This window comes from Plectrocnemia conspersa, unplaced genomic scaffold, assembly GCF_051122295.1.
Source record: "Plectrocnemia conspersa isolate PC_06_02 unplaced genomic scaffold, ASM5112229v1 ptg000008l, whole genome shotgun sequence".
NCBI lineage: Eukaryota > Metazoa > Arthropoda > Insecta > Trichoptera > Polycentropodidae > Plectrocnemia > Plectrocnemia conspersa.
Window position 1 is genome coordinate 16,174,865 of NW_028277172.1, and position 13,505 is coordinate 16,188,369.

A 13,505-nucleotide genomic window follows, 5' to 3' on the forward strand; every position below is an offset into this window, starting at 1 on the left:
TTTTTCAAACCATTCCTCTAGACACAGTACAAAGAAAACGTATATAGTATATATATATAATTATATACATTTATCGTATAAATTTGTACGGCTGGAATTTTAAATGTTATACTTATCCACTTTGCCTTTTAAACTTGAAAATACGTATTTAAAATAGATGTGTTTGCAAAAAAAAAAGTCGCAAATGACAACATTTTACTTTTAACGTCTTCACTAGAGCCATCAATTGCTTTTTAAGTTCATCCATTTGCCCTTATATTAAATTATTTTATATGATTTTGAAGCCTCGTCATGGGAATTGGTTCATATAATGTGAAAAATTAACCAACCATAAATAATAAATCCTTTTGGTAATTCAAGCTAAAAACACATTTTCACAATTAAATTTGGATTTTTCTGAAAATCTATTTTATTATAAACGCTGTACATACGTCTATAATAATTATTACAAACATTTATTTTATTATTATATTTCTTTTCTTTAATTTTTTCTGATATTGATCTAGCAATACATAAATTCACGCTTGAAAATACAGACCGATGGCACGACATGATTATCGTGGTCTGCACAACTGTTGACGGCCGATGAAACAGCATGTACACCACGTTTTCGTCCACAGTTACTGTCTCGCAATACAAACCCTGTGCCACGATATCGTCAAGCATTATTAGTCTATTTCACAACCCATAAGTCATAAGAAAGCAGAAACCCTTAACAAAAAAAATATATATTAAAAATGCTGTTTAAGAGAAGTTTAACCGTTTAACCATACGCTTAAGAATCGTGACTTATATTCAATATTAAGCAGTTTTGTCCCAAGCAATGCATTATTAGATTAGCTAGAGTACAGCATGTGATTTCATTATGTATTCGCACAAGTCAGATTTAATCATACCTGACAGCATCCGCCACGACGTCATGCAAATTTCCTTAGTGTAGCCACACTACAGTTGCATACTTATACGCAGTATAAATAAATAATTAATAATATAATATAACAAATAATAATCGAAAGTAAATTATTTAATGATTAAAAAGAATTTACTTTTTCAGATCTGGTCGCGAAATAATAAGAGTAAACATTTTAAAATAGACAGATGATGCTGACTCTTAATATAATCACATCAATAGGCAAATTAGTATTGTTTAATGATGTTTAAAGCCAAATAAAACCAATATATATTAAAAGCATAATCTATATTATAATATATAATATATGTTGTATCGTGTGTATATTTCTTACGTATTATTATTATTATTTATTTGTTAATTTAGAAGTTTAAGTTTAAGAACCTTTTTTATATTTTTGCTAGTTAAAGAATTTCCCTCTTAATATTTTTTATGAAGTGGTTTGGGAGGGGTTGGTACTTTACACTAATTATAGTGTTTTGAAATACTCTTGACAAATTATAGGGTAAAGGTTCTCGGTCCGATAATACATAATATGCTTTACAACATCGTAGCACAGGTGCAAATCATTTTTACGAGTGTCATGATTAAATTATCATGATAAAACACATGCCTTCTTTATTGGCCAACTAAATCAATTGATTTCAATTTATTTTTATCAATTGATTTTTTCAAATTTCGTCAATTGTAAATTTACTCTTGATAGTTAATTTCACTGTGACGATATTTGCAGTGGACAAAACCGAGTGTTTACACCTAGATTTTTGTAAAATTTCTCAGACTTGCTTCTAGCAAACACTTGGATGTTTTTTGTTTTGATGATCCTAAAGGTTCTAACAAAATAATCACATCTTAACATTCTTAAATCTTCCATCTTTAGTTTTGTCAATTAATTATTTGTTACTGTGAATTCTTATAATATCTTGATACTTTAAATTAGTATCACTATAATTTTATTAATTATAAAAAATGTAATATCTTGATTTAAAAAGCATTGAAATTGAATAACTAACAATTGGTAACCTGATATAAATAATTCAAGTCGAAACAAATTAGTTCAGAGAAATTGTAAATTGTTGAAGTGGCAATTAATACCATACCTTAGCTGATTTTAGACAAGCTACTAATAACATAACACATATTTGGCAAATAAAATTTAAAAAAAATGATATACTATACCTTTATATAGTATGCTTGTTATAAAAACAATGCCAACTAGTCTAGAATCAGAAAAAAATATCTTTAACAAAAGTGATCTGTATTAAAATTTATTCTAGCTTATTAGGCTCACTTAAATTATTTTTTAATGAAACCTAAGTTATAAATTACACTTATACTTTTTCTATTCATATTTTTATCATTTTCACTTTTCAATACTTTTGATGTTATTGATTTATTACTAGGTTATTAACCGCAAATTTTAGTTTAGATTGAATATTAATGAATTGAAGATTTACATGCCCAAGTTCAATCATCGGATAATTTTTTTGACTAGATATTCTAAACTGAAGGATATTTAACTGTTGTATTCAATAACTTGTAAATTATAGCTTTAGTATTGTAGTTAATGAATTGTAAACTAAGAGCGACTATATTAAAATTATTATTTATTTCATTATTTGTATACATTAAAAAAATATTAAAGCAGAATTTAAAGCTAAAATCTTAATTACCTTTTTGAAATTATAAAAATATACGAGATACGCATCTCTCATATAATACGATTATGGAAATTACTATTTTAAAGATAAATATGTTTTTTCAACTAAAACGCTTTTAAATTTTAATTGAGAGTAATTTAGGTTTCAAATAAAGCTTTTAAAGATGCATAAGTGATACAGTAACTTAATTTAAATTTAATTACTGACGGGTAAAATTTTATGACAAAAAAATAAACCAGACGGTTTTTTAATGTCATATTTCCAAAGGTCCTTTGTATGCTGATGACCGCAAGATATTCTTTAAAATACACGGTTAAAAAGGGTTTTCATTTAAAATACATTTAGTACGCGCGAGCTATTTCAACTAACATCTCATTAAATTGTCAATGTTTCAGTCGTTTAACATAATTTCGTACTTACAAATGGATTTCGTTAATGGACTCGTTAACGTACTTTGTCATGCATAGTTCGAAGGGAAATTTGTTATTAAAATTAGAAATTTGCTATGCAAATTGATATATAAGTGAGCAATATCGTTACATATAATACGTATACATTTTGATTATAATATAACTTAATGCAAGTAGATATTTTAACGCATACTTGCATTGAATTATAGATGTATATTTGTTTCAATAATTGAGCTTAATAAAACTGTATTTTTTACTTGATTATCATGAATTGGTTTAAAACATATTTATTTATTTTATTTATAATAAAATAAGAATATAATAAATTTATAAGCATATATTTAGAAGTGCCCAAAGCCATATGCGTATAAAAAATTCTCAGCATATTGGCTTCTATATATTGAACATAAACAAACTTTTGGTAACTCAAGATATTGCTATACGAGAAAGCACTTAAACGTATAATATATTATTTTACGTAGTGTATGTAATGTTATATATATAATACACGTATATTAAAATAACAAAACTGTATGTTAGTTCAGGCAGCATATAATATTTTTGACAGATATTTTATAAAAAATATCTCATTATAACATCTAGTGTTATTGAATTCTTTGGATGTCAATCTGGACAAAAAATTTTAAAGTGCGACATAATTGTATCTGCAGTAAATAGTACTTTTGTTAGTATTTAAAACATTTTATAAATTTGTTAACCATGTTTAGAATAATTGTTTTAATGTTATTAAATGGATTTACAAAAAAATACTATAATTTTAAAATATATAAAATGGCTTGGCCGAAAAAGATGATAAAAAATAAATTATTGGTATTTAAAGAAATATAAAAAAGTATTTAAGACAAGCAAAAAATATATTTTTTTTGCTGCACTCTGAGTGATCGAAGCAGTTTAAAACCCAGTAAAAATATATTCATTTAAATTTAAATAATTTTAGAAATTCTAGAGGTCATGAAAATTATTTTATCTGAAATTAGGTTATTATAAAAAAATATAAATTAGTAAGTGATTGAAAAAAAGATCTATTTTACGATCATATTTCTCTCCCGTTATAATTTCTCAAGTCAAAGAAGCCTTGAGAAAACAGTTTTTCTGTACTTCTAAAGGTCGATTATTTTTTAAAAAGAAGGTTTTTAAGATTTAGCTAACGTTTCTTTGAGTTCATATTAAATTCTCGTATATTCCAAGTCCATGTGATATTTAAGAAGTTCTGATGAAAATTTGGACCTAAGTAAGGTTCTGTGGCATGGTTTTGTCTAATAAGTGACTACAAAAAAGAGGAGGAGACCAACGTCTTCACTTTCCTTTGATTCCTTAACTAGATGGTTTGGGGTGAAACTGGAATGTCATAAATATCTTATGAAATTATTTTACCTAATAAATAAAGTGCGGTTCGTTCGAGATTATCTAAATTTGGCAAAGGTGTCTATTACTTGCTCGCTAGGAGACGATATTTTAGCGTCTAACAGTCAAAAGTGTTTGCTTGCATACTGTTTCAAAAGTTATTGCTTTCAGCAAAAAGTTGTTGAGCTGGCGTTTGATAAAATTACTCCATTTATGTTTAATATTATTTTAGCACCTTTGAACGGTTATTGTACAAAAAATTGCAAAGTGATGATTATGGGTATTCCTGATGATATTGTAACTGTTTATTTTACTTCTTCTGTAAATTTTCAGAATATTTTTTTAAATCTCGTATCATTGTCACTTGGATTGAGTAAAGTTTTATTATAACCCTGCTTTAAAAACGTTTAATTTTGCTACTTTAAAAATTAAGCTGGTAAAAGGTAATCTTATATATATGCTCGTACATATATTTTATAAGTCTAAGACATATAATACGACTAATGTGATTCAATATAGCAAAAATCTGCATACGTCAGATGGGTATATGAAAATGGGTCTCCGCGGAAAATTATGAGCGACAAAGAAATCTCGCAATATTAACTGCGATTCAAATTACTTTATTTTTCAGCTTATTTTGCGTTTTTCGTCTTTTTCCCGCTTTTCCCAGTCGGTCCCCGTCCCACCGAATTTTCATACCCACCATCCACCAGCCACCCTGTAAGATTCGCTCGTATTTCAACCCCCTCGCCATTTGCGTCCATCAAGCTTTATTATAATATAATAAATACAGAATTCGGCGAGGCGTGGTGACGTTTTGATTTCTAAGCGATCTCCTTTGTTTCAATGGCGCGCCTAAGAATGATTTTCGATCAAAGAATACGACATAGCTATGGTGAATATATTGCATAATAGGCAAAATGTTAATGTACAAGATCCGTTGGGACAACAAGCAATTAACGAGACAAAGATATATGTATAACTCACCTAATATATATTACAATAATGATGATTTAAGTATGGCAGATATCACACCATCAAAATAATTTAATAAAGGTAAATTCATTCTAATTAAATGTAGCACATTGATAAATATGTTTGTAACAACTGTTCGCGCACGGCATATAACGTTTAATGGTAATAAAAAAAGCAAGATTTAAGGATTATTTCAGCTTTTAGGTCTGGTCTTTTATTTTTTACTGTCATGATAGACTTTCGAGTTTCGGAAAAAAATTCGTGCTTCAACAATTTTACTGAGTTTTGATTTTCACTTAGCAGCACAGCCTCAAAGCTATTTTCTATTTAGGTAAAATTAATTGAATATCCATTAGCATTGAGACAATTAATACATATTTAAAGTTTTTGGTTAAGTTTTTCAAGAATTTTCGGTGTCAGTAGACAATAGGTGAATTGCCCTCTCAATAAGAAGGTGGACCCTAGCTCATTGCTGCTTTTAAGAGTTCTTGTTCTTTAGTTGTAATTATACGAAAGCCCCAGTAAGATCCTTAGCATTAAAGTTGCCTCCGGCAAAGAACTTGCTTCCGAGAGATTTGAAAATTTCTGTGTAATTTTATTTTATATCATTAAGATTTGGTGGACTATAAACCGCTGAGACGGCACACTGTGTTTTTTTTAATAATTCTTAAATTATATCTGTAGAATAGTTCAGATCTTTATCATGTTTTATGTTTTTTCTAATGATTACAGCTGATCTGCCTTTCGCGCAATTAACGGGGTATACTGTATGATACAATTCAAATCAACGAATGCACAAAGCATTTCCAAAGATTTAAAGGAGCAAAAACTTTGCAACCTTGAAAATTAAACTAAAAACCAATTTGGTAAAAAAAAAAATCCGTTTTTAACTTTTTAAAGATCTGAGCACTTAGTTTTCTTAATAGTCAATACTATACGAAGAAAGCAATTGCGTGGAAGGCGAATGTGAGATTTGTGTAACATATGTTTTGGAGTTTATATTTTTTTTATCTAAAGCCATGGATACGTTAGTACTAGAGTCTCCAATTACTCGAACCATCAACTACTCGAGTATCGAATATTAAAATTTTAAAATACTCGAGTACTCGAGTACTTTCGAGTATTTACCAAATGTACAAAAATAGCTATTATTTAAATTCGTGCACATATAAATAAATAAATAAAATACTTAGTATGTTAATTTTTACAATTATTTTAACTTCACGAACATACTTTTTAAAAAAAAAATAATGCAAAAAGTGTCTCGAATTTAATATTACTGCTAACCTTTGGTTTTATTATTCCCGTTATGGAAAAAACCCTTTCCGTTGCTGTTGATGTTGGTCTTATTGTCATTAACGCGTTGGATAAGGCTTCTAATTTATATCTGTTCGCTTTTTATAGATATAAAATTTTTTGAACTCTCTTTTTATGTTCTCTTCTTTCATTCCCTTCTCTGCTTTTCTCTTATTTCCATCGACTATTGACAAAATAGCATTTTGTAATTCTTCTTGAATAGATTTTTTTTCTTAACAATATACAATATTCTACTCCGTCTGATTAATGCGAAGAATTTAAATCTATATCCTTCGAAGATGTATTTGGGTGAATCCCTTTCACTCTAGAGCTAAACAGTTCGCAAAGAACTGACTTTACTTTAAATGCCTTTAAAACACACAATTGTTTTGATTTATATTTTAAGCTGAGGGATCAGTATAAACAATTTACAACACTTTACGCTACAACTGCATAGTCATAAAACCTAAATCTTTTTTAGATATTTCATATTGTTCATTGCCATAAATTAGATAAGTCGGGACTGTCGAACAAAAAACACAAAAGAAATTTCTCCATCGTACCCACTAACATTGCCGACGACCGGAACTATGCAACTATGGAACTATGAAAAAATTATACCTGATAGTAACCGCTTTAACTCGGGACTTCGGGAATAAACGCCAAATAAAAGCAAGACGTTAACCTTTACCGGACCGAGTTAAAGTTATTTTTGTTTCTGAAATATTTCAAAATTTTTTAATTTCGAGTATTAATCGAGTAATTTTCAAAATACTCGATTATCAAGTACTTGAAAAATAGACAATTATACTCGAGTATCGAGTACTCGATTACTCGAATTGGAGACTCTAGTTAGTACAAAACAATTTACAATTTTGTAGCAATTTTACAATATATTTTTTTTTCTGATATTAAAAATTCATATATTTGTAATCAATAACCAAATATCCTGTTTTATGCAGTTCTATGTTTATCAATACTATATTTTATTTAGTTATATTGTTTATGTATTGGCAGTAAGCTCCTAAGCTTTACACAAACATAATAAATAAATAGAATATGCAAATATTTATATTATATTATTAGAACCAAGAAAAAATATCGCACCGTATAGCTTTAAAGCAAAAATGTGCGAAATTGATCCGATTACGTAACTGTGAAAGTACAGCCGACGTAATACAACCGTTACAGGCTATGATTAATCGCGTGTCACTTTTAATTAATTTCGTTTACGAACAATGGAGTGTGAACGTAACAATTTTTCACGGTGTCACATTACGGGCTCGTAATGACAGCACATTGCAAAACTCATCGCTTTTCACCGAAAATGACATACGCTGTTGGTCTGCACATATGCGGTTTTCACGTGAAACACAATACGATGCCCACACAGACACAAGTTGCAATTATGCAAATGCGTCCATTGAAACCTTTGAAAACGTTCAAACTTTGCATCACTGTCGAAAACGTTGCACTACCACGTACGACTTATTACTACTTTTTTTTTTATAAAAGTTTATTTCTTAAATAGACATAGGTAAAATAGCATACAGATATATTAAATGCACAATACTGGTTCATAACCATTTACATTGTTTACAAATTGTTAAGTTATACAATAACATAAAAAGAATAATAAATTATACGAGAATATACTAAATTAAAAGAAAAATACATAAAACCTTTTACAAATTTAAAAAAAATCCAAAAAAAAAAAAAAAATTTTTGGAAAAGAATGAAGCAGATGAGAAAAACAAATTATACAAAATACATAATATACAAAATAAAACACATACAAAGGTAAATAAACCTAGCCCTGTAGACCTGAAACTGATGACACTGTGATGAGCTTAACTGCATCAAAGCAATATGTGCTTAGGCATTTTATGTTTGTATTTAAATTTAAGTTTTGCTTTGTCGTAATCACCGATTCTTGAAATTAGTGGGTTTGCGTGGTCTCGCGAGATTTTTTTATAGTATTTTTCGGTTTGATAATAACAGTATTCTTTAATGGTAGGAATTAAATGTTTGGTGTGGAGTTTTTTAAGGTTAGTATAAAACGGTGTATTATAAATTATTTTTATGGCTTTATTTTGAATTACTTGAAGTTTATTAAAATTACTATTACTCGCGTTACTCCACACTGAACAAGCGTAAGTTAAAACAGGTCTGATTAATTGTCTATAGACTAGAATTTTATTTTTTATTGTAAGCGCACTTTTTCTATTAAATATTGATTTTAGAGCCGCAATGGCGCCGAGCCCTTTCGACCGGAGTTCAGTTATATGTTTATTGAATTTTAGTCTGGAGTCCAGGTGTATACCCAGATATTTAACGCTCGCTCTCCATTCAATGTTATGCCCTTGTTCACTTTTAATGGGTGCAGGCAAGGGTTGTCTACGTTTAGTGAATATTATTGCTTCTGTTTTGTCTTGATTAATTTTAATTCTCCATTTCATAAAATATTTTTTTAAGTTTTCAAGGGATTTTTGAAGTTTAACTGCAATAGGTTTAAGACCATAAGAACTAGTAAGGATTGCAGTGTCGTCAGCGTACATTGAGAGTTTAGTATTTTTTAACATTGGAATATCATTAGTATATAGAATGAAGAGAAACGGGCCAAGTATACTTCCTTGAGGAACACCAGCTGGTATTTTACGCGGTGTCGAAAATGTATTATTTAGCGAAACAACATAGCTTCGATTCTTCAGGTAAGACCGTAACATGTGAATAATGTAATAGGGAGTTTCATATTTTAAAAGTTTATACATTAATCCATCATGCCATACTGTATCAAAAGCCTTTTCCATATCTAATAATAAAAGACCAGAACTTTTTTTCATATTAAAATCGGCAGATATGTGCTCTGTTAATCTATTAAGTTGATGCGTAGTCGAGTGATTTTCGCGGAAACCAAATTGCTCATTAATGAGTTTGCTATTAAGAGATTCCTTTAATCGAGATAATATAATTTTTTCAAATAATTTGCTAAATGAGGGAAGTAAACTTATCGGGCGGTAGTTAATTGGTATGTTATCTGCTTTGCCAGGTTTTTTTATCGGATGAATTTTTGCCGTTTTCCAGATTATTGGGAAATATCCAAAAGATAAGCATGAATTAAAAATGTTATTTAAGTACTTAAAGCAAACAAAAGGAAGGTTTTTAATCAATATATTCTCTAATTTATCTATACCTGGAGCCTTTCTATTTGATAATCGTTTAACAATACTAAGAATTTCTGATATGCCGACTTGGTTAATGGATTTTTTATCTATTGGAGTTTTACTAATATCTTTAATTGCCCGGTCTACTTTATTTTGGGTTTTTTGGTCAATGTAATTTTGCGTAAGTTGATAAGATGTAGAAAATGTCTCAGCTAAAATCTCGACCTTCTCCTGAGTCGTGTTAGCTACGTTGTTTCCGGTTTTTAAAGGTGGTATATTTGAGTTTTTATTTTTAAGCGATTTCGTCATTCTCCATAAGGAATTATCTCCCGGTTTCAAAGCTTTTAGTTTACGCGACCACGAAGCGTTTTTGATGTTTTGAATTTGAACGCGAATTTCATCAGTTAGTTTGTTAATTAGAGTTTTAAGTTGGGGCGATTTATTTTTGTGCCATTGCTTTCTCATATTATTTTTAATTTTAATACGTTTAATTATTTCTGGGGTGAGTTCTATGTTATTCCAAATATTTTTACGCGACGGAATTGATGATATTTTGGCCTGCTCGATCACGGATGTTAAGTAATGAATATCATCGTCAATAGTTTTAGTGTCATTTGAGGTATAATTCTGTCGTTTAATCAATACCCGAGACTCTACTATGCTTCTGAATCGCTTCCAATCAGCCTTTGCATAATTGAAAACGACCTCAGACACCATCTCGACCTCACCGTCCAACGTAAAGAATACTGGAAGGTGGTCCGAGGACAGAGCCTGGATGCAGTGCATGTTTGAAATCCGGGAATTACCCTTGACCAACGTTATGTCCAGAATTGACGGAGTCGTGTGGTTGGTAGGATAATGCGTTGGGGATTTCGGAAAATTTACAGTAGTGTCCGTATCGTGTAAATAATCAAAGATTAATTTACCGGATCGATTCGCACCGGGGCAATCCCAATGCATGTGTCTCGCGTTAAAGTCTCCAGTTAATATCACGGATTCTCCAAGACGAAACACATCATCAAGGTCACCTCGAAGCAACCTGTCACCGGGAGAATTATACCCCGCGACAATTATTATTAATTTATTATCGTGTTTAATTTGTATCGCGACAGTTTCAAGATTAGTCGTGTTTGTTGTAATGCGCGCGTGTTTAATTGATTTTTTTACAAATATCGCGACCCCTCCGCCTGGCCTTGAGAGACGGTCCCTCCGGAGGCAGACAAAGTTCGGTATAAAAACGTTGACGTGTGGTTTGAGGTAAGATTCGGTGATTACGACAATATCAATTTTGTACTCACTGATCAGCAGTTCCAGTTCTCCAGTTTTATTTCGGAATCCGCGTGAATTCCACGTCAAAACGTTGAGCCCCACCTTAGAAGAGCACATCGAGATATTCGACCATCATCAAGGCGATCTCCATTTTGCTGGCACACTTTCCAGCCTTGGTCCTGATTTCTTGAAGGACGAGCAACATCCTGCGTAGCTCTGAAGTTGGCATTGTGTCTGAGAGGGGCTCCTCAGGCTGCCTGGTTTGGGGACGTTGTGGCGCCTTGTTTATTGGTGCTGGTGCGGCGCCAACCTGGGCGTTCCATGAAGTGGCTGATGAGATCACTGCTGGGGTGGTTGAGGTTTTTACCAACGCTGGTTTCGTTGGTTTCAGTGCAGGAAATTGCGCTTGCTCGAGGTTGAATATGTTGTTCGGCTGCGACGAGTGAACAGTGGGAGTCGGTCTCTGTTGTCTCTTCTGAGTTTTCTGTAAGTATTCTAACCTACGAGGGCAGTCCTTAAAATTGGCCGGATGGTCTCCTCCACAACCAGTGCAGATGGCGGGTGCTTCTCGGTCCTTCTTAGAGCACTCGTTCGTGGCGTGGTTTCCGGGGCATTTGACGCACCTGGGAGCTCGTTGACAATTTCTTGCAGCGTGGCCGAATTGTTGACACCTGAAACATTGCGTTAAATGCAACTTATTACGCTTGTACTTTTCAAGCGTGGCCTTGGTGAAGCAAACGTACCGGATGCTTCTTATAGTGCTCGTTGTTGTATTAGCCGGAAACTGGACAAGGTAGAGCCTGGAGTCTCCTTGTTTCTCGGTCTTGGTCTTCATTGCCGTCACCTTGACGACGCTAAGTCCTTGACGTTCGAGATCTGCGGCAATGTCTTCGGTGGGGACCTCTGGGAGCCCTCTCAGCACGGATTTCACTGTTTTATCGTCGTCGGCGGTGAATGTGTGAAAGGCGCGTTGGCCCTTCAGTCCATCCATTAACAACGCGCGTGCTTCAAACGACGCGCAAAGTACTGACACATTGCCACTTCCCGTGTATCGCAACGAGAAGTTCGATGTTTTTGTGATCGACTTAATTAAGTCGATCGTCTGGAGGTGTGTTCCCGTGATCTCTACGATCACAGGCGGTATCCTCTGCTGCTTCCTTTCGATCACTTCGGGAAGCTTTTCATACCTGTTTTGGCTCGTGGTCGGAGGCATCTTAGCATCCTGGGAAACTTTCGATGTCTTTTTGGGTACCTGCCACTCGTGGTCTGGCAGGCCTGAAGTTGATTGTGAGGCGTTTAGGTACGCCTTCAACGTTCCAAGAGAACGCTTGCGCGTCTGCGCCTTCTTCATGGCGCTGTCTTTGTAGCTAATTGCAGTGGGCGTGTCTATCGTTGCAGAACGGTAGCGGGGGTGTCCTTCGTACGATAACGGAGCGAAGCGCGAATGCGACCGCTCGCGTCAACAGCACAGAGTGGACTGTGACTTATTACTACTACTCACTACACTGTGTATGTGATAATTCGAGTAATGATTCAGATTAGGGGCGATGTTGTGTGAGCTTAGTTCATAGCTATTTAATGAAAAGTGACATTTAGTTTCTAAAAGTTGATTATAAGCTTAGCTCTAATTAGTGATGAAAATTCAGGATTGTTGCATACAAACTCAACAGCTCCTTAAACAATCTGATTATTTTAATAATAAAATATATTTTTATTAATATTGTAAAAAATATACTGAAAATTCAATAGTTTTTTAAGACATATCCATAAGTACGCTAATCGAATATGACTTTATACAATTTAGATTTGCAAAATTCAATTGTCTAATCGTTTCCGGAGCTTAATGGACCCTCAGTGCTTTACGTAAAGGAAACGTGCCGAGCTTGCAAATGCGACTAAAATGCACTTCGCAACGTGTACCACCAACAAAAATCGATTACAACTCTCTGAAATTGCAGATAAAGTAATTTTTGACGCGGTTTCAAATAATGAAAAAGTAGATTTCCAACTTACAGACTTATGTGTATGGCTAAGTATTATCACTACGCTGCAAAAAAAAATATGCTTGAGATATAAATATTTGTATACTATCCTATATTTTACATCTTAAAAATAGTATAGTTAGAAAAACCGTAGGAATTACATTTTATCGAGCCTTTAGATGCGACTGAGAAAATTTGGGTCAAATAGCATTGAATACACTCTGAATACATAGTGAATATATACATTTAAATCGAGTGTGGCAGCCAAAGGGCGGTAATAGGTGGCTATGTTTCAAGAAGGGTCCTAAAGAATATCTATACTAAATTTAATTTAAATCGATCAAAAGGTGCAGGGTTGTAAAGAGATATACACTTACATAGAAAGACATACTACTTATATGTACATATGTTTATATCTACATTTAATTGAATATATAAAGACACCATTATTTGAGATAATAAATAAATAAATT

At 32.2% G+C, this 13,505-nt stretch overlaps 2 protein-coding genes across 2 annotated transcripts in view; one reads left to right on the forward strand and one right to left on the reverse strand.

The window, feature by feature from the left end:
* side-VII (sidestep VII transmembrane protein) overlaps nucleotides 1-13,505 on the forward strand; it is a 542,053-nt gene that overhangs the window by 118,974 nt on the left and 409,574 nt on the right. The gene's annotated exons all lie outside the window — the stretch shown is intronic.
* LOC148233160 (uncharacterized) lies at nucleotides 8,340-12,529 on the reverse strand. Its single transcript, XM_088190254.1, has 2 exons — nucleotides 11,794-12,529; nucleotides 8,340-11,721 (listed from the first exon to the last, which is right to left on the reverse strand). Exons 1-2 carry the CDS (start codon nucleotides 12,399-12,401, stop codon nucleotides 11,154-11,156), a joined length of 1,176 nt encoding a protein of 391 aa, XP_088046380.1. The 5' UTR covers nucleotides 12,402-12,529; the 3' UTR covers nucleotides 8,340-11,153.

Coding starts and splice junctions, on each gene's coding strand:
- LOC148233160 (XM_088190254.1), bottom strand. CDS start 12,401: ATGAAGAAGGCGCAGACGCGCAAGCGTTCTCTTGGAACGTTGAAGGCG. Junction 11,722..11,793: donor AGCACTATAAGAAGCATCCG/GTACGTTTGCTT, acceptor GCAATGTTTCAG/GTGTCAACAATTCGGCCACG.